We start from the raw sequence: 25,710 nt of genomic DNA on the forward strand, positions 1-25,710 counted from the left end.
GCAGTAGGTGCCTTCATATTTTTGCTCGAGACTTTCTCGAAAAAAAGAGAAGAAAATGCGGTGTGTCAAATTCGCAGTAGTCCGATGATTCAACAAGTTATAACACAGACAGATGCGCTACACGGATGAATAATATAAGTTTTCATGAGAGCCAGCACTTTGGGACAGTTAGCTTCTGCATTCTGTAGCCGCATAACAAGTTTAATATACTTCTTTCTTGGGAGATTACGTTCCTCCCTCCTTCCGGATGATGACTAGCGCTTTGAGGCATTGTACAGCGTTTGGGGTTGGCACAGTTTACACAATACACCACCTTTGGGATCGGGTAACGAAACAGGCTGTAACGTTTCCTACCTGAGCGCAACAAAACACTCGTCACGCCATCGTCACTGCCGTCAAACTGTTGTCACCGTAGCCGTAGTCTGTGCTTGGCTTGTGTGACACACAAGCTCGTGTCACATAATGTCACTTGCCAAACATGTTGCTCCATCTGGTAACGCTTTGCAGAACTTCCTTCATGTCAGATGGAAATAACTTCACTGATGACCTTACGCAGTGGGTACGCAATGCATCGTACTGGTAACAAAACTGACAATTGGGCGAGTCGGTGGAGCTTAATATTAAGTAACGCGCTAAGCAAACACTGGCAATAACGAAAGAAGTAACGGGACAAGCGCTGAACTCGCAACTAATAGGTTTATTGGAAGTAAACAATTTAATAAGCACAATCAAGTTATGTGATCTCAGAAGGTAATTTTTGTTGTTACTCAGCTTTTACTTCACTTGCATTATTTCGTTTCTTGTTTATATTATGTTGTGTATTCGTCTGTTGCGCATCTGTCTGTGTTAGTAGTCTTGCCAAGTTTTTGAATTTTCCCTACCTCTTTGTTTATTCTTTCACTTCTACGCTTTCCTCAATTTCTTTTAACTTATTGGTCCTGACGTTTCATGTTTCTGCCTTCGTGCGTGATTTCAGTGTATTCCTGTAAAGAGCCCCTCTGCAATAATGCGCTCAGGGCAAATGCAAAATGAGTAGATACATAAATATATAAAGCGATAAACCAATGCATGAATGAATGAACAAATAAATAATTAAACAAACCAATAAAAATTAATAAATACAACCAGAAATGATGCCGCATGGCTAGATACCTCAAACTGGTTCCTAAATTCTTGAATCCCACAATTTATCGGATCCGCACATTTTTCTTTGTTTCACTTACTCAGTTTCTTTTAGGACACCAGTGCTTATCCTCCCTTGTGCTCGCATGTGATGGATCTGCGAGATGATTATTCGCTAGCTTTAGCGTAACACCAGCTAAATGATGCTGTGGTACACCAGGGAATACAGAATGCCCTTTTTAACGTAACAAATAAATATGTTTCACGCCACATTGCGCTTGCCTGGAGTGTTTTGCCATGAGGACAATGTAGTATTGAAATGATGGTAATGATGGTTTCTAATGTCATTCACTTTAAATCGGCTTCATGACAAATAGTCACCTAGCCTTTGCCAGCTATTTATGCCCTACCATGTTGTATTCTAGCCCTATGCCTATATGCTGTATCCCCTCAAATTACCTATTCCTATAACGATCACACATTCATGGCTTCTCTGCTTTTTTTTCATTGTTATTCTTAGCGTACTATCGCGCTCTCTATTAGCTACAATGCGAGAGTACTTTGCCACGCCTTTCGCGTTGTAGCTTATACTGAGCATGATTCTGCCTTGCTTATGTTGACCGCTGACCAGTTAACTCTCCTGCAAGATGTGAATCACAGCACTGCTGGAAGAAGCACGTTACCTGTGGTTCTGGCTGGGTCAATATCTTGGCAGTCTCCTTACAATTGGTTGATTGTTAAAAACTTTGCGCCTCGGTACTACATGTCTCTTTCGGTGGCCAGCGATGACGCAGCACAATGTGTTCATCGCAACGCCTTCGCAAAGGCCATCCTTTCAAGATTAGGCGGCGGTTATCGTTTTTCTACAGGCAGTCGCGCACATGAGCTGAGACACAGCGTAGATGCCGTGTTCATTCCACCACATAAGCATTTTGGACTGAAAGACATATGTGAAATTCGAAGCAAAACTGAAAGTCGGCAGCACTGAGATGATCTGGCCATATATATATATATATATATATATATATAAAGGCTTTACACTTCTACGCACCTCTATGCACAAAAGCTTGAATATTGATTCAATAATTCATTGATTAATGGATTGATTGAAGGATTAATTGATTAGTGGTGTTTATCATGCAAAAGCGACACATGGTGTAAATGAAAACGTGAGATTTAGAATTTGGTTTGACATATTGCACGTGTATACTGCGCAGGTGGCATGATCTACGTAAATGGATCGATCCTGCTCACCAACAATAACAACGTGGACCTCAGGTCGTCCATCGTGGGGCCTCAACAAGAAGCAGGCTGCTTCTCCTTCTGGTACCACGTGTTCGCTGGCCGCGACACTCAGCTGGAACTGTACCAGAGAAAAGCAGAGGAATCCGACGAAGCCTTGACACAGTTCAGGGTGTTGTTCAGGCACTCGGACCGCACGATGGCAGACCGGTGGTACAACGCGCGTCTTACTGTGCTTCTCGACGCAAAGATCAACCAGGCATGTGACACAGGGACCACGACGCTGTTGTCGTTGTTCCTTTAAAACCTACTTCCATCACGGCACGTTTCAGCTTTTGCGAATGTGGAAGGCACTGCTTTTCAGCCGCTTGAGTAAATGTGCAAGTAGCAACCTTTGCCGTATCATGTAAGCTCTGTTTTTATTGCTTCTTGTTTCTTTTACTTTTTACTTTCCCTATTTTATCCTCCCTTTACATTACAAGAGTGTAGTCATGAAGTGGTAATGACAGGACGATAAGTACCAGGGATGAGCACGAGCGCTAAGTTGCAACTGAGGTTTATCTTGAAAATACAATAGTTTAAACTGGTCTAGAGCAGATACAGCAAAAAAAAAACACCATTTGTAGCAAGAAAAATCTAAGCGGTAATAGTTCAGACAGTGCAAGAGCATGAATAAAGTATGAGGGCGAAAAGAACATAAAAAATCATCACGATCGCCAAACACACCATGCGAGGAGCTTCCAAAAATACTCAGCTTTCCTTAAGTTCTTTTTTTGGAATAACATTCATCCGTGCAATTGTGTTTACTTTCATCTCTTGCTGTGTGCAATTGCATGCAATGCTTAGCTATATCTATGACAACAGTCACAGCTGTAATCTGACGTAGCTTTTTATGTTTATGCACTGCGCTGCTCTCAAACTATGCAAAACCCCAAACACCTAATCAGGCGCATTTAGGCAGTGAGACTACACAGCGATGACGATGTAAGATGCTTGTAAAATATGGGTGTGCAAATATTCTAAATTTATTGGTAACGAATCGAATATTCTCCTATTTGATTCGGTTCTAGAAAGAATTAGTCAGTTTTTGATTCAGTCTATGAATGAACTAGTATTTTTCGAATGGTTTTCGTATAGATCCCCATGGTCGACTGCTCACAATTAAACCTAACATTGAAGCAAAACTGCGACAAGTTTCGCGACAGCTACTGTGGGCAATAACGTAATGCAGCACAAGGCATCTCTCAGGCAGCCAGACATTCTTTGCTATCGTTATCATTAAAATGTTTAGACATGCCATTCAGCAGAGGGTACTGTTTAGTACTATATACAGATGCAGCACGTTTGTCCTCCGCTATGAATGTGAATGAGTTTGTTCACATCACACTTAATACAACAGTGCCGCCATAAAACGCGAGCATTACAACTAAAAAAAGCACATTTTCTCACACTGTAATGACCACAGAAGGCCCTAATTTCTTATTTGGTCGCAAAGCTTTACAGAGGCATTAAATGGCCAACAAGGTTCTCTTTCCAAAGTTTATCTTATGATGCGTGATTACGTATGCTCCGAATAGCCCTGTGTTTGTGAACAAACTGCTCAGTTCTTCCTAATGCTTTTTTGGGACTTCTAATAAAGCATGCTTTAGTTTTCACAGCGTAATCCACAAACTTTCAACTGTTGGAAATATTAGGATGTCGATATTGTTTCTACATTATTGGTGAGAAGGCTGCGCATTAGTCGCGAACTATTCGAAAAATATTTTATATTTTATTCTTACCACATCAAGCACTATTTGATTTGTACTTGATTAGATTCTCTTCGGGCACTATTCGGTGCTTATTCGATTTGGTTTCAAAAACTGATATTCGCGCACCCCTATTGTCGAAGGAAGAATGAGATTGACAGGTGTATGCACACTACACGACATATATCTAGCTATAGTTAAGGATTTCCCACGTATTGTGTAACATAGGCGCACACTCGTTCTGGAGGATTGGCCAGGAATGGGCACCCACCCAGAGACCAAAGGCCTAAATCAAGGACAATGAAATTCAAATGACGTAAAGTTCTTTAAAAACTACAGCGCTCTGGGCCTCAAGTAATGGACTAACTATAGATGTGAGAAAAAAACTACGGCATTTATACCGGGTGTGTCAGCGAACACTTTCAAAAATGTTTAAAGGTTGCCGGTAGCAGATAGCAAAATTCTAGTTCATGAGCTGGTCTGCTCTAAGAAGTAGACATTACTTGCAAAAAATGAAATGTATAATCGACTAATTAACAAGCATTCACTAAATAATTTTTTCACTAATTAGTTTGTGGCCCATATTGCTATTTGCAAATTACAACCGTGGAGTTGGCAAGGCGGACCCACATGGAATGAATTCTCATGATGACACCAGTGTCGAGATATTGATTCCCGAACTTTGCGGAGAAATGCACTGGCGTTCCAGTTACTTTCTTAAGAAAACGTGGTTCATGTACTGAAGCATAAAAGTTTAACAAGACGTTCTTTTATGCATTGACGCACGAAAGTAACCGGAAAGCCAGTGCATTTCTTCGCAAAGTTCAGGAATTAATATCTCGAAACTGGTGTCATCCAGAGCATTCGTTCTAAGTGAATCCGCCTTGCGAGCTCCACGGCTAGAATTTGCAAGTTGCAATACGGGCATAAGGTAATTAGTTAGAAACTTAATTATTGAGATTGTGTTAATTAGTCAATTATGCATTCCAATTTTTTGTCCAAGTAATATCCACCTCTTGAGTAGACAGCTCATGAACTAGAATTGTGCTGTCGGCCACAGGCCGCCTTAAAACATTTTTTAAAGTGTTCCCTAAAACACCCTGCATTTAGATAAAAGGGCAAGCAACTGCCTGCAGATTTCTACTTTTTAAAGTGACAGTACAATAGATATAGTCAGTTACTTGAAATCGTTAGGTGTGATATCTACTGAACATAGCCTTAGGATATGCATACCAATTATACTGTAACAAGGCTGTCACGAGCAACAGGTTTATTATATCGCAATAGAGATATACTGCCCATGAAAAGTAGGACGTTATTATATAACTCACTTTTTGTTTCTAACATACGCGTACAATACTTTCTCGTATGAGGAACTACAACGTCAACTAATATAGGAAGGCTCGCACGTAGTCAAAACTAGATTATTAGAATTACATCTAGGGTTTCATCGTACACCGCAGCGGCTCCTCGAAGTATGGTTTAATCTCTATGGAAAGCGTTTAGGATTATTGCCTCAGTAAAACTTTAAGATAAAACGGCGTCGCTGTTCTGATCTAACTTTCCTTGCAAGATTTACATTACAGATTCACATATACAATACATAACATTGGAAGTGTTGGAATGCGCCACCACACCGTACTAATTACGGAGAGCAGATGCTCAAACGTACCATTACAAAACTGATAAATTACTATTATGGTCGTGTTAGAATATCTAACCGCACTGTAATTTAAGCGTGTTTTTTATAGTTCATTCCCTTGTGTCATTTTTGTTTATTATATAGTCATTGTATACAGTTGAACATGACTCACAACCTTGCACTTTACTACAGCGTTGTATAAGCGAGCATGGAAGTTAATTTTTTTGTTCTGCTTCATATTACTAATATACCTGTACTATTTGAGTGAAATGCTTGTGCATGCATTATTTTTTGCTAATACTTGCTCACTTGTCAAAAGTTGCTGTTAAACGTTAGGGGTGTGAGATCTCCTCAAGCTGCCTCATCGGCAACTAGGCTTTGGAGGTCGCTGAAAGTCAAGGGCTTACGGCCACCAGAAGGAACCTAGTAATTCAAATTACTCTACATGTGACCAAAATGAAGTTTTTCCACCTCCTCCTCTCACCCCTCGATGCACATTGATACATGAACAAACTGATTGATTGATTGATAATGAAGTAAATACAGGAATCCACTGAATATAATGCACTGTTTCACTAACAGGTTGGTGTGTTTAGAGATTCTTGTGAGACGACACAAGATATTCAGGCTTGATGTAGAAATTTATTTTTAACAGCCGAGCTGTTTAAGCCGGGCTTAATGTGTCAATCGCGAACAGAAAATATGGGCCGACCCTGGCGGTTGTGCAGAAAAGGTCCAAACGCATTGGTAGATAACCATGTGAACTAGCAAAACTGACTCTGGCTAATAATCAAAGCAGGGTTGGGACTACTCAAGCTTAGTAAGCCATCGATAGCCAATTGATAGCCAATGAATAGCTAATCGATAATCGATCAATAATAAATAAATTCCGGAGAATGCTGGTGATGACTTGGTAGTGCTTAGCCTAGGCCAAATACGTGGTCAATACCTTGCGATAGCCAATCAATAGGTAATCGATAATAAATCAATAATAAATTCCGGAAAATTCTGGGGATGACTTGGTAGTACTTAGTCTAGCCCAAAATCCAGGACTAGCTAGGTGCCCATCAGCTCCGCCGTCTCTTTAGCATTGCACCTCCAGTGCAGGTTACGCTACTTCATTTACTACGCGGGACACAAGTGCGCTTACTGACACTGTTTCTTCGATGAGCAGGCAGGGAATATATAACGCGATTTTCTGGTACTTGCATTTGGTGCAAATAGAAACTTGCTATACATAATCACAAATATCTCCGCCGAGATGCCACCTGACCCAGCCGTGGACAGAAGCCACATCAAACATGAATGGGTAGCCAAAAAACCCGTGCTTAAAAAATAAGATGAGGAAAATAAGATGATAGTAAGAGGTGAAAGTTGCAAACGTATCCATAACTAGTTATCCTCAACATGTTCCCGTCGGATGACGGTATTGGCAAAGATATGTGCGAAACGACACGTAATTCTCAAATGAGAGTATCGTATGGCAAGCTTCAGGGGTGCAAGGAGGGTGGTTTTGTTGTACAATTATTTTACAGATAGTCGGCAATGCTTTGAACGCCTTGGTAACACAATGACGAACCATTCTTTGTTTCTTTTCTTTTCTGATGCAGTTTGCTTTCTTTTCAACACTCGCCCATAACACGGCAAATGCAGCTGTAATCGCTTTAGGGCCACTCGATTACACGCCAGGTGCATGTGACGTGTTTACGGACGCAAAGGGTAAGCCTTATCTGTATTTAAATCTTTACTTTTCTTTTTTACTTCCTATGCTATCCGAATGAAAGACAAGTCACTCTGCATTAAAATAAATAAAGACTGTACCGCCCCTCGTTAGGGTCACATTCAAATATGGTAGCGTGAAATCAGGTGAGAATTACGGATTGAGAGGATTGCAATGTATTCCTGATGATCAGCGGGCCATTGACTTCCTGTGCGTTTATCATCATGAAACTGAAATCCAACTTTGCCATGCAAACGAAGAGCTGTGTCAAAAATTGCGGGCGCAATTTTTTAAGGGTTTCCCCATATTTACGTTCCGGTATACCGCAGTGTAGCTTTTCCAGAAGCAGGAAACACACACTATTTTGCGAATAATTTTTAAAAATTAGGTTAGGGATGACTGCAGTCGAAGTGGGGAGGCTGCAAGAAACATTCTTCCACTTATTGCATTTCATTTACAGGCAATTTTAAAACATACAATAAAAAGGGGAGGATGAATTATCAAGGATGTTAAAAAGTGCTTTAGCACACCCAAACAATAACACATAATGTGACTACAAAAACACAAAAACAACTATATTTGGGCACTTAAAGATAACAGAAATGCGAGTCACTGTGGAAAACCATGTCCAACAGAGTTTAAGCACATATCTGTTTTAACTAATTAACTAACGCTTATTTTAGATATCCGAAGGGCGATTGGGAGAAATGAGATAACGGCGTGTAAACCACAAAGAAGTGCTTTACGGTGATGAACGTTCTCTTTTATAGCGGTAATGGATTGTGGTCTAGTTTGCAAGGCTTTCAAGTTTACTAATATTTTCCTCACTTTGACTCAGGGTACTGCGATTTCGAGTTTGACCAGTGTGGCTGGATATCTACCGATGGTTGGAAACGCGATGAAAGGCCATCTGAACTTGACGATCTCCATCACCATATACGTTCTGGACCTGTCAATTCTGGTACGCAAGATTGTTATGGTTTATCTTGTACTTCCGGACTTTATGATTGAAATCTATATGTCAGTAATTGGAGCGACAGAAGAACTGAAGTTAGCCACTTTGCTATCATTTCCCGGTTGTGCGCGCGCAAAAAAAAGGAAAATGATACCTAAACATGTGTGGAATCCTTACGTAATTTCTTGCGCAAATTAGATAATGGTACGACCACGATAACAGCATGACAACGACAATACCGATGACTGCGCTATGACAAAGGCAGCATGACGACGACACCTAGAAGACGGTGTGACAGCGACGACGGTGACATGGCAACCACGACCCAGAGATCACCGCGACATGTTGACAGTCAGACGACAATGATGACAGCATCATGCCAGCAGGGACATCACGATGACCACGGCGTGACAACACTTCATTAACTGATGTCTCAGACAGCGAATGGGTGCCTTTGTGAGAGGAGCGCTGAGAATAAGCGCTGAACTGCAAGCGGCGCCGCGAACCATCGCGTTCACATTGCCGAAGATGTAGGCGTATACCTGTTTTCTGGCCAATAATTAGGGCCATACAAATTATGATTATGCGAATTTTTTAGCTCTCATGTCCCATAGAACGCCTGCCCCTGTGCAAAAACTTTCATCGTATGCCTTGTAGTCTGTTCAACATAACATTTTAGAAGGTGCTTCTTGAGCGTCACACTTGAGTGTTATAGGTTAAACGTTATATTAAAAGAATAATGAGTATTAATTATGATTCCTATAGCTTTCGCCCTATCTTGAACTATAAAAAGTTCATTCTTTCTCTCTATATATATTATATTATATCAGTATTTTTTTCTCAGCCTACTAATGCGAACTATTCAAAAAGGCGCACTGATCGCGATGTTTTTTTTTCCGACTCAGTTTCCTAGGATATTACCACTCTGTGCCCTAAAAAAATAGATCATTGAGTCATAAAAAAGGACCTGAGCGCGGCAATATATAACTTTTATTTATCAGCTTCTTCCACAAGGTCCTCGTCCCTCAGTTACATTAGATTAGATGCCTGTTGCGAAACAGTAGGCCTCAAACGAGCTCCGAGTAACATTTCACCTGCGTCTTCGCCTTGTCCACATTTCGGAATAATCCACAAGAATAAGCAACCTACTACAGACGCCCCGATGGGGCGCGACAATGGTATACACCTGATCATTGAAATAGATCATCGAGTCATAAATTTGGACATACCCCATGATGTCGCTCAAATTCAACCACTTTGTTTTCGAGCTGTGTCCATGGGAGTTTGTAGTTTATATAACGCCCCAATCTCTCCAATGCTATTCACTGCATGCTTAGAAGTATTCGAGCTCTTAGACTGGGAAGGCTTAAGAGTTAGGATCAACGGTGAATATCTCAGCAACCTTCGGTTTGCAGATGACATTGTCCTATTCAGCAACAATGGGGACGAATTACAGCAAATGATGATGGAGCTTAACCGAGAAAGTGTAAGAGTGGGTTTGAAGATTAAAGATAATGTTCAATAGCCTGGGATGAGAACAAGAATTCAAGATTGCCAGTGAGCCTTTAGGGTCTGCAAAGGAGTACGTTTATTTAGGTGAATTACTCACAGGGGACCCTTATCATGAGAAGAAAACTTAGAGAAGAATAAAATTGGGTTGGAGTGCATACGGTAGGCATTTCCAAATCCTGACTGGGAGCTTACCACTGTCGTTGAAAAGAAAAGTGTACAATCATTGCATTCTACCGGTGCAAACATGTGGGGTAGAAACTTGGAGGTTAACAAAGAAGCTCGAGAACAAGTTAAGGACCGCACAAAGAGCGATGGAACGAAAAATGTTAGGCGTAACGTTAAGAGACAGGAAGAAAGTGGTGTGGATCAGAGAAAAAAAACGGGGATAGCCGATATTCTAGTTGACATTAAGGGGAAAAAATGGAGATGGGCAGGCCATGTAATGCGTAGGATGGTTACCGGTGGATCATTAGAGTTACAGAATGGATACCAAGAGAACGGAAGCGCAGTCGAGGACGGCAGAAAAACTAGGTGGGGTGATGATGTTAGGAAATTTTCAGGCGCAATTTCGGGGTAATTGTCCGGGTAATTTTCAAGGCGTAAGTCCGGGTAATTTTCAAGCGCAAGACCGGGGTAAATGGAGATCACATGCAGATCCCTCGTCCTGCATGGACATAACTACAGACTGATAATGATGATGATAACGTCCGCTATTCCCCCACAGAGGACTTGTACTTGGCACCTTCTTCCCCCTTCCCTACTGCCTAAGCCAACGGAACAATTGGCTTTCAGTCAATAAACCAAGTGTCATGTGCCAGTATACATAGCAGTTGTGGATGAAAGTGGCAGTTAAGCCACCTCACCATTAATCTCGTATTATACCGCTTTTACACGTCACAAAGGTCATTCAGCGATGAATCCCCGAAGGAGATTCTGAAGGAGATTGACACGGATTGAAGAGCCGGAGATACCCAAAATTAACAAAACATGATGATGATGATTTAGTAGCATCCCCTTTGAAACGGGGCAGTGACAAATAGTCCCCTAGAATGCTTGATTAATTCAGGTATACTGTACACCTTCTTTTCTCTAGGATTTTTGTGTACGTCTCGTGAATCTTTTTTTTTTTCCTCCAAAATCTACCTTTTACCGCTATAGCTATGACTGTAAGAGATCCGGTCGTATCAATCTCTCCCCTGCTCTTTTTCCCACCAATAATCCAAACGTCTTTTGCTTCTCGACCGCTGACCGGTTGACGCCTCTGTCCCCTTTAAACCCAAGCGACTCTGGAACCTGCATCTTACCAACGGTTCGGCAGAGGGAACGGCGTTCCTTCTGTAAACGTTCCACGGCACTGAACAGACGCACGCGCGTACGCAGCACATCATGAAGGATGAATCCCTTCTGATTCCATGAGTTTTTCTGAGTGGTCTCCGGATTTTTGCTGCAGCGTACACATGCCTCATCTAGTTCGGAATATTTGTTCCGGTATGAGTTTGTCCTTAGAAAACCGGCTCGTACCTCAAAGAGCAAGTAACTGCCCTTTTTGTTATGGCACCGATTTTCCATTCTTGAAAGAGTGAAACAATGAAGTGGCATGGACGGAAAGCCAGCAGCCAACAACTGCACTGAGGAGTGGTAAAGTGACGATAAGTCGGCGCCATTGGTGCTTGACTGGTGCTTGTAGGCTCTGGTTCATACGACCGCATCATCACCATCCCCATCATACATCACCTAAATGCTGGACTGGTAAACATTGGCGGGGGATTGTGCTGACATGTAATAAAAAAAAACTTAGGCGCGGGTTTCGTGGTAGCACACGAAAGAGACAGGTATCTAATACCCTTCGAAGAAATGTACAGTTGCGAGTTTTTTAATCTCACTGTGCTGAAAGCAGGACTGGAGATACAAATGAGGGTCGTGATTGGTTTTTAAGCTTTAAGCACTGTGGGAAATTGAAGAGCCACAGGCAGTCAAAACGATAACGCAATATGCAGTGTGCCTCATAACGAGCGTAAAAGTAAAAGTAAAGATCCAAATTTAATTTTATTTACTCTATCTCTGTTCATTTTTATCACAGTCTACGTTCTAAAGGCCGCTGAGCTCTCAGGCAAAAAAATCACTACCGTGACCAGTCCAGAGTGGCCAGGTCAAACGGAGCCCCAGTGTCTCGAGTTTTGGTACACACGGACCGGACCAGCGGGCGCCGAACTACAGGTCAGTATAAGACATGCATACCATTCTCCCGAATGATTGTGATACAATGTACGAATTTAGGCTCCTTCTACCATTTTACTTATGTTGCGTGATGTTTTACATAAAACAGAAATTCTGGCTGGGAAAAAAATTTCAGGACATTGAAGAAGGGGGCACCACAAGATTGCGGGAAATGCACACGCAGCAACAATAAATCAGTAAATTGTAATCGTATAGTGCCACCCCCTTTGGCAGTGCAAGACGACTGGCTTCGAACAATTTGCTGAAACAGGCCAAGTCAGTAACAACCGAAGTTTGTCAAAAATATTTACATCGTAGATACCTTGTGGTGCTTGTCAGTCTGTTATTCCAAGTTGGCTACTGCTTGGGTGCTGTGTCTTAAGGTAAGTCATTGTTAATAAAGTCTATATGTATCCCACAAAAGCTGTGTTCTCAAGGCAGGCATCAAATTTGCCTTTATCCCCGCCCCCCTGTCGATGAACTAACTTTGCTTTCGCAATTAGTGGCTCCTACGGCAGCTCTGATATCATTCACACGTCACCAAAAATGTAAGCCTTTGTTCCAATGTTTGTCTGCAAAAGTTTTTTCTCGGGGTTTGCCTTTCTGCAAGCACTGTCTGGCTAGAACTGCGATAGTTTCGTTGACTGAACGACCCTTCCTTATATGGCTATTATAATTCTTATTGTAACCTTATGAATAAGAATATTTTGCTTCTATATATTTCGGCACTGACTTCTCCAGGTGGTTAAAATTGTAACGGGTTCGATATAAATAAGATTATTTTATTAAAGGATTGCTTTTTAGGGGCGAAGCTCCTTATAGCGGCACCCGTTCCGTCCCCGTCGTCGTAGTAGAAGTGTGTAACCAGTAGTGTGTAACCAGTCTGAGAAAAATGAGAAAAAAAATTCCGAAGTTGTGTCCGTAGCGCGGAATCGAACTAGGGACCCCCAGCTTCCGAGCGCGCGGCGTTAGCCCACTACGCCACGAAGCGGACATGGACACACGCACCACGATGGCAATAAATACCCAACATTAACGAAAGGCCGCGTTTCTAGCGCGTTTCTAACGCGTTTGTGCTAGCGCGTTACGGCCCGTGTAAGAAGCTGGTGTAAGACGCTGTGGCCTCTCCGCCTTACCTTCAACGCGTTTCGAACGCGCTGCCCAAAGCGGTGGCAAGTCAAGTTCAAGTCGAGGAGCGTTTATGAATACGGGGGGTATACCTCTCAGCAGTCATGTGATGGCGTCGGCAAACGCGGTGCACGTTCCGGCATGTGTAAATGGCTGCGTAAGACGCTGCGCCGCTCCCCCTTACTAGAGAGTACTGCACGTTTCTAACGCGTTTGTGCTAGCGTCCCCTTAAGCGGGAGATCCGATGATTCCCTCCGGAGCTTCGCCCACTCATCATCATTCACCCCGTGGATATGCTGTGATTTTTTTGACTAATCCGGAACAGCCACTTGTAACGGGACGTTTCTTCCACGTAGGCTGAGCTGCTGGTCAGCAACAAGAGTCAAGTAATTTGGAAAAGGCCTCCCACCTTGGAATGGATGCTTGCGCGAGTGCCGATCGTGCAGAAGAAGACCTTTCAGGTTAGTAGCACAAAGAGCAGAGCTTCTGAACGGGGGACGACCATTGTATGCGTTGCTTCAGCGTAAGTTTTGTGACCCTTTGTGGAGCCTTTCGACCACTTTTGTTTTTTTGAGTTAACAAAGTCCCCCCGACAAGCATACTAAGGGCAGTGAGCTACACCTCGTGAAGGTATTTTTAACAATCGCTTGGATAACCGTAATTCCAAAGAGCAACCATGTTCTATTTACACCCTGTCGCAAAGATTTCGCGGTGATATGATGGTAATGCAGCTGTATTAGATCTTCGTTAGTTTCCGAGAAATCTGTTGCAGCACAGCGCTCCCTAAGCATTTTAGTCGCAAACAAATCCACTACATTTAGTGAGGTTATGTTGCCACTGCCGAAATTCATGACTCCACGTCGCCAACCCATCTTCGTAACCCTAATTAAATGACACCACCAGGCAGTGTTGCTTTTGTATAGCGTAGGGCTGTGTGCATTAGCCGTGCGCCCATCGCTCAAGCATTGTGTCGCACGGGAAAGAACGCCACGCCGTAATGAAATGATAACAAAATTGAAAATTGGCTTGCTGGTATGAAAGCCTGCAATGCCGTTGGATTAGTTATATGGACGCACAGGAAGAACATCCCCCACACACACTACAGTCGGACATGAACACTGCGCTGCATGTGCATGTCCTGTTCCTACTCTGTGACCATGTAGTAGGGTCACTACATTAAACGTCTTCTGTGAATACGGCCCACTGCTGGACCGAGTGTGAGGTGCCTAGTTAGCAGCGATAGCAGTTGGGCTTGTTATCGCGGCACCCTACCCAAGTGTATGGAAGGGAGCTCCCTAACGGTCATTTCTTCCGGTTGAATTCTTTTTTTCACAATACTTGTTACTTACTTAAGAACTTGTTACCGTCTTAAGAACACTAGAAAAAGAAATACATGGATAACCAGAGACATTATTCATGCAAAAAGAAGATTAAAGCGAAGGCGTCAGGTGCTTGCAGAGTGTGGTAGCCCACATTCCATTAATGTTATCAAGAATTTGAGCCATGAATTGAAGCACCTTTTAAAATGTCAAAATCTGACTTCTTCAACACTACCTTGTTATCAATCTTTAAAAATGCTCCTAGTAAATTCTGGAGCTATGTCAACCCCTCGCCTGTCACTGACTGTTAGGATAATACTTTAGATAGAGCTCAGTCTCTTAACGGTTACTTTTTTTATCGTTTATACTAAAGATTATTGCTCCTTACCTAATTTTGATGAAATTACCCATCAACGCCATATGAATGACATTGAAATAAATGAACAGGGTGTATTAAATCTCATATTGAACATCGCTAGCAAAAAGAGTCGAGGACCCGATAACATTCCTAATGAGTTTTTGTATAGATATGCAGAGTGGACCGCTAAATACCTAAATTTCTACTGGATGCTTCCATCTGCTTGGAAGTGTGGGAAAATTGTTCCGATTGACAAAAGTGGTAATAAATTGGCTGGTAATAACTATGGACCTATTTCATTAATTAGTACATGTGCGAAATTACTAGAGCATAATGTCTCCAAACAATCCTCCACATACCTCGCTGATTTCATTATCCTAGATCGCTGCCAACATAGTTTCCGTAAGTAGCCCGCGACAATAACTCGGTTGAATTAACACATGATCTCACAAGTGCCTTGAACGAACGCAAACAAGTAGACATAATATTCCTTGACCTCGCCAAAGCCTTCAATAAAGTTTCCCACCCTAAATTGCTGCTAAAGATTGATAAAAGTTTCAAAATTCCGATGATCACTAAATGGTTTTCATCCTTTCTCTCCAACAGAGAACAGTATGTTGTGCTTGAAAACTGTCGTTCTGATCCCTCAGGGGTACTATCGGGTGTACCCTAGGGTAGCGTTTCGGGTCCGCTCCTTTTTTAATTTTCAATTATGATATGCCCAATATTATTGTCACGACTAAAGAAGACAACAATGTGAGGGACACGAGCGCAAGCATGTATCTCTCTGAAGAAGATAAAGTTGGCGCGGCCAATTATTTTTGAGCCTTGAATATAGAGCTTGTGTTTGTTGTCGCAGCGTCGTTGTGTGCGGTGTTCTTCCCATCTTGCGACACATTCGCAGAGAATACAATCAAATCGTCTTAATATGTTTCTGTTTTCCAGCAAGTGTACGTCGGTTAGAATATTTGCTCAACTATGAAGACAGTAATAGAAGTGCAATGTTCCGATCCATACCTCATGTTACTTTTGCCAAGTAACATGATGATGTTCCATTATCTCCCAAGGAATGTAGCACTTTGTATGCTCTTTCCGTACTTTCCACTCCTGTAATGACTCATTGTGGGTTGACCGTATTAATAAATTGAATAAATAAATAACTTCTATTTCCAATCGTGAGGGCAGGTGGTGTTCCGAGCCACTTTCCCGGCCCCGGCATGGCGGACGCTCAGCCTGGACAATGTGGCTTTGAGACCGGAGCCATGCATCCATCCCGCTAACTGCGACTTCGTCGAGGGCCTCTGTGGTTACGTGAACAGCTTCAGACGAGACTTCCGCTGGCTCATTGGCCACGGCCGTCTCGAAAATCCTGAGCTGCAGCCAAGTGTACCCATTCCTCAAGGCACGTATGTTACGTTACCGCTAAGCCTGTTGTGAGACATCAGAAGTCATAACAGTGATAGAGACCTGACTAAACGGCTGACGCAGCTCTAAAGCTGGTAATCGTAGTCGTGTATACAAACGAATTCACCATAGAATTCTGTCATGTATTCTCCTTTTAAATGACAAATATTCCTTTTGTTTTTCTCTGGGCAGGTGTTTTCTCGTCATTCGCTTACTTGGACCTGTCTTCGAATGCCTTCATGTATTCTAGGCAAGAAAAGACAGTTGGCCTGCTCAGCCCTTTCTTTGATATAGGTGACGACCAGACGGCGATCGGTTTCCAATACTTTAGAAATGGGCCAGGTAAGGGCAAGTCTCTTTCAACTTTGCCGTTCGTTTTCTGTAGCCAAGTGCAAGTGTAACCAAAAGGCACAGGAGTATCGACAAGCGCAGTCGTGAACTTTCAGTTGGATCTTATTGACAGAAACCGTGCAATTGTATTCAGCTTCTAAAACCGGATTCTCACAAAAAAGGCTAGAAGAGCTTATAAGAGCCCATAATAGCAAATTGTGACGTTTTGAAGAGCTTGTTTGTGACGTAGTTGGTGTTCACTAAAGGTCCTGTTTAGACGGAATACACAGGCACAAATCAGCGACATCAGAGCTAACTTTGTTTTAGGTTCTTAAGTAGAAAACACCGGTATATATATTTTAGGTGACATCTCGAGAATGTAACACGAAAGTGACACATTATACGAAAGGCACATAATTAGAACAATCAGTTGCTTAAGATGGTGATTTATAAAACGTACACTGTAATGAAAGCTCGCTGATGCAGTTTTATTCTTTCTTATTAATATAATATGCTTTCATTGCCTGGCGTGAAGTTTTATCTTTGCTTTTAATTCAACTCCATTTGTCATTCACTTTCTCGCCTGCACATATTGACTGAACGTCTTGGGTACACTTCTGTTATGTGCTCAAAAATGAAATATTCTACATTATTATGGAGTCATCATCAATTGTATCGTATCATACGGTTGGAAGTGTTGCAAAATAGGGCAGCTCGTTTTATTTCGGCTCATTACTCTATATATGCAAGCCTTTCAAAGTTTAAAAGGTCTCTTGACCTGGATACGTTAGAAAGCAGATGCAATAAAGCCTGGCTTACTTTCTTCCATAAACTCCATCATCATCAAAAGAGCCACATATCAACAATAGTTAAACCTGTGCTACGTATGTTTCCACGTCATAAATGCAATTTTAATGTTAAGCCTCCATTCAGACACACTGACCTGATGAGATTTTCTTTTTTATCCTCGGCTAATAAAGAGTGGAACAGCCTTATACGCAGAATTACCTGTAGTACTAACGCTGAGCAGTTTATTCAAGAATTAAACGATGTTGAATTAAATAAGTGAGTGATAAGTATGTACTCACGTTCATTGGGGAATTTCAGGTCTTTAGTGCATATGATGGCGCACTACGTTGAATGTGCATAACATTATATTTCTTGTATGTATTGGGATTTCTTGCTTGTATTTTCCATGCCCTTATGGTACAAGTGTATAATGCCTTATGATTACTGCCTTGTACTTGTATCTATGTTATGTATTTATACTTTTGTGCGTACATGATATGTACCCTGCCCCCCCCCCCCCCTTCATATGTAATGCCTGTGTAGGCCTTTGGGGTATATAAATGAAATTAAAAAACAAAGTGCTCCAAACAGGGTTCTACGACAAACCTTCTACGTCCTTTCATTCAGTTACGTTGATGACAACCGTTTTTGTCATCGATGCGTCTTCGTCGGCGTCAGAATGCGTTCCCATCCGAAGCTTCACTATCACCATAGAGTGACGAAAAATGAACCTTTGTCCACAGCGCCACCACTACGATTTCAACTCAATGTCACTGCAGCAAGTCGCACATGTCAGCCTGCCATTCTAACATCTCAGCTGCGCAACAACAGCGCTTGACAATTGCAGCAAGGTTTTGTATGCCGCACAAAATGCGAAAATGCGAGAGCGCATGTATTTCGCATGTATTTCGGAGGTGCATCGCATCAAAGTTGTTCTTGACAAGATGAATGTTTGCAGGTGTGCAATTATTCGATGGCATGCTCGTCAAGACAACGTTGACCGCACAAAAGAGACGTAGATGGCAATTATAATGATCAGCCTCAAACACGGCACATAACCACAATGAAGGATGTGATAATCAAGCGGTTAGTGCTACGTGACGCGTTACATGACGCCATGGGGCAAAAAAGGGCGTTCCACACCTGCACGCCATGCCTCTGAGTGGCTCTGGATTACGTTCCCAGCTATATTTCGCAAACATAAATACCCACGTTATTGGACCAATTTATGGCCGTTGCAGTAGCACAAATTGTCGTGCATCGCAAGCGTAAGGCGAAGGTTATGAGTTTGGTCCCCACCGGAGACAAGTTATGTCATCGTGCACTTTCATTTCCTTTTTCTTCAATATTTTCTACATTTAAATTTCAACCACAGCTAACTAGGTGCACCTATACTTTCCTTGGCTGTGCTGCCTGTTGGCTTTATATCGTCGAGATTTTATAATTGTCATTTCCATATTTGAAATACTTTTTTTCATTCCTATTTGAGCACACTACAGTATAAGATATATAGTATACAACCTGCCTGTCTTTAATTCATCCTTATATCTTTCTGTAATCTGTACCTCCTTAATATGAATTGAAGTGCGGGACGTTTTCCTAATATCTCATAACACGTGTGATAGAACAAGAAATGTGCTTATAGATAAAAGCGCGTGCAAGTCCTGCATCACAAGTTTGATTTTTCTTTGAACCTACGCAGATATCGCCAAGGCAAACCTGTCGGTTTCCTGCTACTCCGATGGCAAGCCCAACAGCATCGAGACGCAGTACTCAGCAGAGCTGCACGAAGTCACCGAGTGGACTGAGCTAAATGTGCCGCTCAAGCAAGGCTTGAACTGTCAGCTTGCGGTGTGGGTCATCAAAGGAGATGGCACGAACGGGGCGATCGCTATTCATTCTGTCAAAGTGCAGCAGAAAGGTACTTGTCGTTCACTTGTGCTGTTTGGGCCTCTCTACCTCACGTTTAACTAACTTTAACTCTAACTTACGCAGCTACATTGGTTCTCCACAAGGAAAGTAGAAAATTACCTATCAAGAAGGGCGTCTGGCAAGGAGACACAATCTCTCTAATGATATTCACTGCATGCTTAGAAGGAGCTAAACATTTCGCCAGAACTACCTGTCTGGTTGGGAAAACTAATTAAGACTTAAAGACTCACTCCAACGAAATTCAGAGCCTACTGGGCTCCTTCGGTAGGCGGTATTCTTCGCAGGTGGCAGTGTGCAGCTTTTAAAAGGCCCCTCGTAAGAAAGGAGGAAGGAGGAGGCTCCGAATCGTCGGGTTAATAATTTCCCTTATTTGGTTAGAGTCACTCTGAAGTCTTAATGCTTAGAAGAAGTATTCAAGCTCTTAGACTGGGAAGGCTTAGCAGGGAGGATCAATGGCGAATATCACAGCCACCTTCGGTTTGCAGATGACATTGTCCTATTCAGAGACAATGGAGACGAATTACAACAAATGACTGATAACGTTAACCGAGAAAGTGGAAGAGTGGGGTTGAATATTATTACGCAGAAGACAAAGATAATGTTGAATAGCCTGGCAAGGGAACAAGAATTCAGGATCGCCAGTCAGTCTCTATAGTCTGTAAAGGAGTACGTTTATCTAGCGTATTTAATTACAGGGGACCCTGATCATGAGAAGGAAATTTACCGAAGAATAAAATTGGGTTGGAGTGCATGCGACAGGGTGTTGCCATTTCCTGACTGGGGGCTTACCACTGTGGTTGAAAAGTGTACAATCATTGCATTCTACCAGTGCTAACATATGCGGCAGAAACTAGGAGGTTAACAAAGATGCCCGAGAACAAGTTAAGGGTGGCACAAAGAGCGATGAAACGAAAAATGTTAGGCCTAACGTTAAGATACAGGAACAGAGCGGTGTGAATCAGAGAGCAAGCGGGGATAGCCGGTATTCTTATTGGCATTAAGAGAAAAAATGTGGAGCTGGGCAGGCCATATAATGCGTTGGATAGATAACCGGTGGACGATTAGAGTTACAGAATGGGTACCAAGAGAAGGGAAGAGCGGTGGAGGACGGCAGGAAACTAGGTGGGGAGCTGAAGTTAGAAAATTTGCAGGCGCAAGTTGGAATCAGCTTGCGCAAGACAGGGGTACATAAATATAGGCTAATGATGATGATGATGAACTTACGTGCGGCCATGTATCCGTGATTTTACTAAAAGACAAGAATGTATAGTTGGTATATCGATACTTTGGCTATACGTTCAACACGTTCAACAGATGTGAATGAATAAATTCAATTAAGGTATGGGTCTTACGTACCGAAACCACCATCTGTTTATGAGGCACGCCGTAGTGGGGGACGCCGGATAAATTTGGACCACTTGGGGTTCTTTAACATGCAACTAAATCTAAGTACACGGATGTTTTCTGCATTTCGCCACCATCGAAATGCGGCCGCCGTGACCGGGATTTGATGCCGCGACCTCGTGCTTAGCAGCCCAACACCATGACCCTAAGCAACCACAGCGGGTTGAGATGGGAAGAATGCGCGTATGCGTTAACACAAAGATAACTCCACTTGCGGATTCGCGAGCCGGATTTATGTAAATTTTTATGAGCTTGATCATGCTGCTGAACTTATCATATCTCGAGACGTTTTTAGGTTCAACACAGATATTGAGATACTTGTGGCTTGGTAACATTTGATAACACTAGGAATCAATATCTCGGTGCGCATGCTGTTTCGCAGAGATCAAAGACAGTGAACTTATTTGCTAAGTAAGTCCTGCGTCGCAGCAATCATTTTATGTTACGCAGTGTGCGTAAAATGGAGTTGAATGCCACTGTAATATAAGGCGCGACCCCTGTAAAGTATACTTGGAGGGGCCGGCCGCGCTTAATATAGCATTGTAAATACTCTCTGAATGCAGCTATTAAGCTGTCTATTTTGGGAGACGTGATTATCTGCGGCGAGGAAAGTGGCATGCGTATGGTATATTCACTGCACGCCGTTTTTATTTTTTCTCGATGCATTCACTTGTTCTTTCCAATGAGAGTGAACTTGGTTTGTGCGCATCGCATAACAAACTTGTCAGATGCACGTCTGAAGTGTGTTTGGAAGACAAAGTGTGTGTGAAGACAAAGTGAAGTGTGTTTGAATGAAGTGTGTTTGGAAGACAAGGGCGACTTGAAAATCTGTAAATCTTTTGACCTTGCTAGACCTGCATGGTCGGATAATACCTAATAAATAGCTGTTATTTTTTATAAATTCTTGTGATTCGTACTAAGAGAGATCGTCCTAAACAACGGCAACGTTCTTTTCTACTTCGCCTAAGCTTTTCATCTGTAGCGATGATACATCTGTAGCGGCAACTTCGATTATGTCGCCGTGTTTAATGCTCTTACGCCTGGGCGAGTGTCCAGCTGGTTGAATAAACATATTGAAACTACAATGGCGTTTAGTATTTGCTTGAAGCTACGTTACAACGAAGTGCATTACTTAGCGACCATGCGAGGCAGACTGTATGGGCATCGGCAAAATCAGTGAAATCACGTGCATACTACGTGCTTAAAGTGCACGACATGCTCGAACGTTGTCTGTTAGGCTATCGTATTTACCGGGCAATTTATCGTATTAACCACCACGAGAACATCTGGACTAAGTCAGGTAAGGATATCGCTCGCCATTTGCGGAAACTGAACGGCAGGTACCGTAACGTTTCTATCAGTGCTGCCGTTGAAAACAGTATGACAGAGAAAGCGAAGTTCGTATTTAGGTTGCTCGCATTGGCATGGCGAGAGACCCGAACCGTGTAATCACATAATCCACTTAAAGACGGCTTGCATAAGTAATCTATCACTTTGTGGCCAACTCATCAAACTTATTTCATTGTTTTTTCTTCTGCAGATAGCACTCCGAAGTCGAATAAAGATACAGCGAGTGAGTATGTGGTTTGACTCTCGGCTCGTATGGCAGTGTCTACGCACACTCTTGAAAAAAGTTACGAATTGTGCCTAAAATAGCACATGAGGTTACAATGTAACTTGATAGGCATAACGAGTAGTTACACCAGCTGTTTGGTTTAGCTGAAACAAAATTTTAAAATATAAGTACATATGTTGCAATACTTCCTCTTCAAGTAGATTACGTGAAGAGGCGCACATAGCTTGCACTTTAAATGGCAATGCGCGAGGAGGGTAATTATTGAAGATTCACCAATTATCCTGGCTATGTATTAAGGCGAAAGCCTCATACATACGTCGAACGTCCTTGAGCGAGAACAGGCCGTCAGCACGTATCGCATAAAAGAAAATTATTGAGCTCTTCAGCGAGTTAAAGGTAGTTAAAGCGGGCCAGAACATGACTAGGCATGAGTCGATGGCTATGCGAATTAAAAAGGAAGACAAAACGAATTAAGAGGACTCAAAGTGAATTAAGAAGGAGGGCAAAGCAATTAAAGAGGAATCATATTGAATTAAGATGACTCTATACTATATAAGTGAAATCAAAATGAATTAAGAGGAACCAAAGTGAATTACGAGCCCGACTAAGTGAATTAAGAGTATTCAAAGTAAATTTAAAAGGAGGACAAAGCAAATAAAAAGAATCACAGCGAATTAGGAAGGATTACAAGTAAATTCAGAGGAATGAAAGCGAATTAAGAGGGATGACAAAGTGATTTAAGGTGGATGACTCAGCGAAAACGATAGATGACTCAGCGAATTAAATTGGTAATTATAGTGGCTGATTATAGCATCGACACTTGGGCTTTACCCTTCAACTCGTCTTAGGGACAACATAAGATACCTAGTGACTTTCCTTTATAACTCAATTTGCAATTGTGGAATTGAAGCAGAGTGGAAATCTTAAGACTCGCACCACTTACCGAGACATCCTTACCGATAACTTGAAAAAAAGTACAGTGCATTGGCGTTCCAGTTTAAAGTGCTCACAATTCGCAGACACGCACTTTTGGGAGTCTGTAAGCTGCAATGCCAACGTACTTTGTGAGCCATTGCAAAGCAAGATTTCTGGAAAGAGATGCTAGTATTATAAGACTTATGCTGAGCAAACATGGCAACACAACTGCTCGGCTTTGATTTTACAATTGCAACAAGTGACGAAAAGTGAATAATATAAATAAATTGCGGGTATTTTTGATTAGCTGCTTTAATATTGCGATATCTCATGCTCCTAAATTATGCTTGTTCAAAAATTGCACTCTATAGGCGGGACAGTGCTGTCTGTCGCAGGCAAAAACTTCAACAAAAGAAAAAACAATGCTAAAAAGGAATAATGTAGAATATTGTTTCCACTCCGCGATTATATATCATTGTTGCATTTTAGCAAAATAAATTTGATTACGTCCTCCAGTGTTTAATAATGTCGCACTACTGCCAGTTTATATTCCTTGCGGGTGATTCGGTGGGTCACATCGATTTTGGATTTACTAGATAAAGCTTGTCTGAAGAACGCTCGCTTTCTGTACTGGACGAAAGAGAGCGCAAACTTCGTGACGCCACCTGTGGCTTTGGATGTTGGTTCAGTGCTACGCCAAGTAAATGTACCAGTTATTTAGAATACTACGTAACATTGGTGAGAAAATGTCAGCTCAACACGGCAACCTTCTTTGCTTCGCCAGCAAAAATCAAGTTACTTCAGAGGCAATACGACGAAAGCTGAGACGTAATTCAACAACATAATAGGTACCTCCATATATGTATATGAGACGTATATGGAGAATTTGAGTTTTTTTGAACAACTAAGAAGCAGAAGAAGGTACTTAATTGTTGTTATGTTTTGTCCGCGTCAGCGTTTTAAATACAAGCGGTGACACTGGAGATGCCGATGATTAGGTGCGTACTGTGTGGCTCACTAGGACTGACTTCTATGCTTTGCGACGAAGGGGCCATAGGAAATTCGCAACCCTTATAAAAATAGTACACGACATTCAATTGCATCTCCACAGAACGTCTATTGATGACAACAAAACCTCCATAGAAACGCAATAGAAGTCCTACAACGGTTTTGGTAAGGGAAGTTAATATCATAGTTATTGCACCCTAAGTACGAGGCCACCTTTCTTTTTTTTTGAGTTAACAACGCACGGAGAGCGCAGAAAATAAGAGGTAACAGTGGTAGCATATCAGACGCCAGCATTTCAACACACCTTAACCACTTATTTACGAGCTCTGGGTCACCCAATACATTCAAGAACCTCAGTTTTTCTTCATAATATTTATTCCGGCAATTCATGCGCATAACAGCTAAAGTGACACAAAGTTGCAGGCTGTCCGCAGTCGTGGAATGTGCTAACTTAGTTGCGCTTGATACTTTTCTGTAAACAAGTATTAATAAAGACTGATTCCCTAATATCGAGTATAACCCCAGAGACGACCACACATGGGTTATGAGTGGGCATGCTTGCCTATTTCGCGTCGCAAGACATCACCCGAATAATGGCACACGTTTGTGCGAATTGGCCGCAATTCAAACGATAGCTTACTAGTCAGGCAAAGAAATTATAAGTCGTATAAACCTGTATACTTTGAAAATTTTCTGTCAGTGACTAGTGAGCTGATTGTGCAATTTTTTACAGTGTTTCTAGAATTTACTCCTGGTTTGTAAGTGCTCACATTTTGCACGAGGACAGCATTCCCCGTATAGTTCAGCAGAGAGCGCATGAACAAATACCACACGAGCAGGGCAGAACAAACAATAAAACACCTATAGACCCCGATCGCAACATACAGAAGGATTAAATCTTTCTTTGATAAAACAAGGAAGCAATCTTGTGCTAAAATTTTATTTATGAGTACTCGTAACAAAAATTGTTCTATGCGATGACAACCAAAGATAATACGCGTCCTTGGGACATTCACAGCGTTGCGTGAAGCGAATTGGCATATTCTTCCGCAAGTTTTCAGTGCATTATGGAGTTTTCCCGTAAAATGCGATGAGAGTTGGCTGGCTGAAAGTACTGTCACATTTATAACGGCATAGCCCAGGAGTGAAGTATCAGTGTCATTTTACTTTCTGTTATCCTCGAGTTCACGGGTTTTTGTTTTCACATCTAGTCGCGGCTCCGAACTTTTAATTGCAGCTCACTGCACGTTCGACAAAGGAACTATGTGTGGTTGGAGTTCTGACGGTGGTTTGATGACGTGGACGCTCAACGACCCGGCCAAGAAAGTCCCCGGCTACCCACGCTTTGACCACACTCAGAGGGCCTATAAAGGTAATTCTTGGAAGATG

At 42.1% G+C, this 25,710-nt stretch overlaps 1 protein-coding gene across 1 annotated transcript in view; it reads left to right on the forward strand.

Annotated features, from left to right (window-relative positions):
• The window catches only part of LOC119448911 (MAM and LDL-receptor class A domain-containing protein 1-like), a 109,665-nt gene that overhangs the window by 65,688 nt on the left and 18,267 nt on the right, over positions 1-25,710 (forward strand). Inside the window, exons 5-14 of the mRNA XM_049666558.1 lie at positions 2,340-2,623; positions 7,365-7,473; positions 8,313-8,435; positions 12,022-12,158; positions 13,643-13,747; positions 16,149-16,365; positions 16,560-16,709; positions 19,189-19,407; positions 22,363-22,395; positions 25,559-25,693. Coding sequence (XP_049522515.1) covers positions 2,340-2,623; positions 7,365-7,473; positions 8,313-8,435; positions 12,022-12,158; positions 13,643-13,747; positions 16,149-16,365; positions 16,560-16,709; positions 19,189-19,407; positions 22,363-22,395; positions 25,559-25,693 — 1,512 coding nt within the window. The remainder of the gene's footprint in view (positions 1-2,339; positions 2,624-7,364; positions 7,474-8,312; positions 8,436-12,021; positions 12,159-13,642; positions 13,748-16,148; positions 16,366-16,559; positions 16,710-19,188; positions 19,408-22,362; positions 22,396-25,558; positions 25,694-25,710) is intronic.

This window comes from Dermacentor silvarum, chromosome 4 (genome assembly GCF_013339745.2).
Source record: "Dermacentor silvarum isolate Dsil-2018 chromosome 4, BIME_Dsil_1.4, whole genome shotgun sequence".
Lineage (NCBI taxonomy): Eukaryota > Metazoa > Arthropoda > Arachnida > Ixodida > Ixodidae > Dermacentor > Dermacentor silvarum.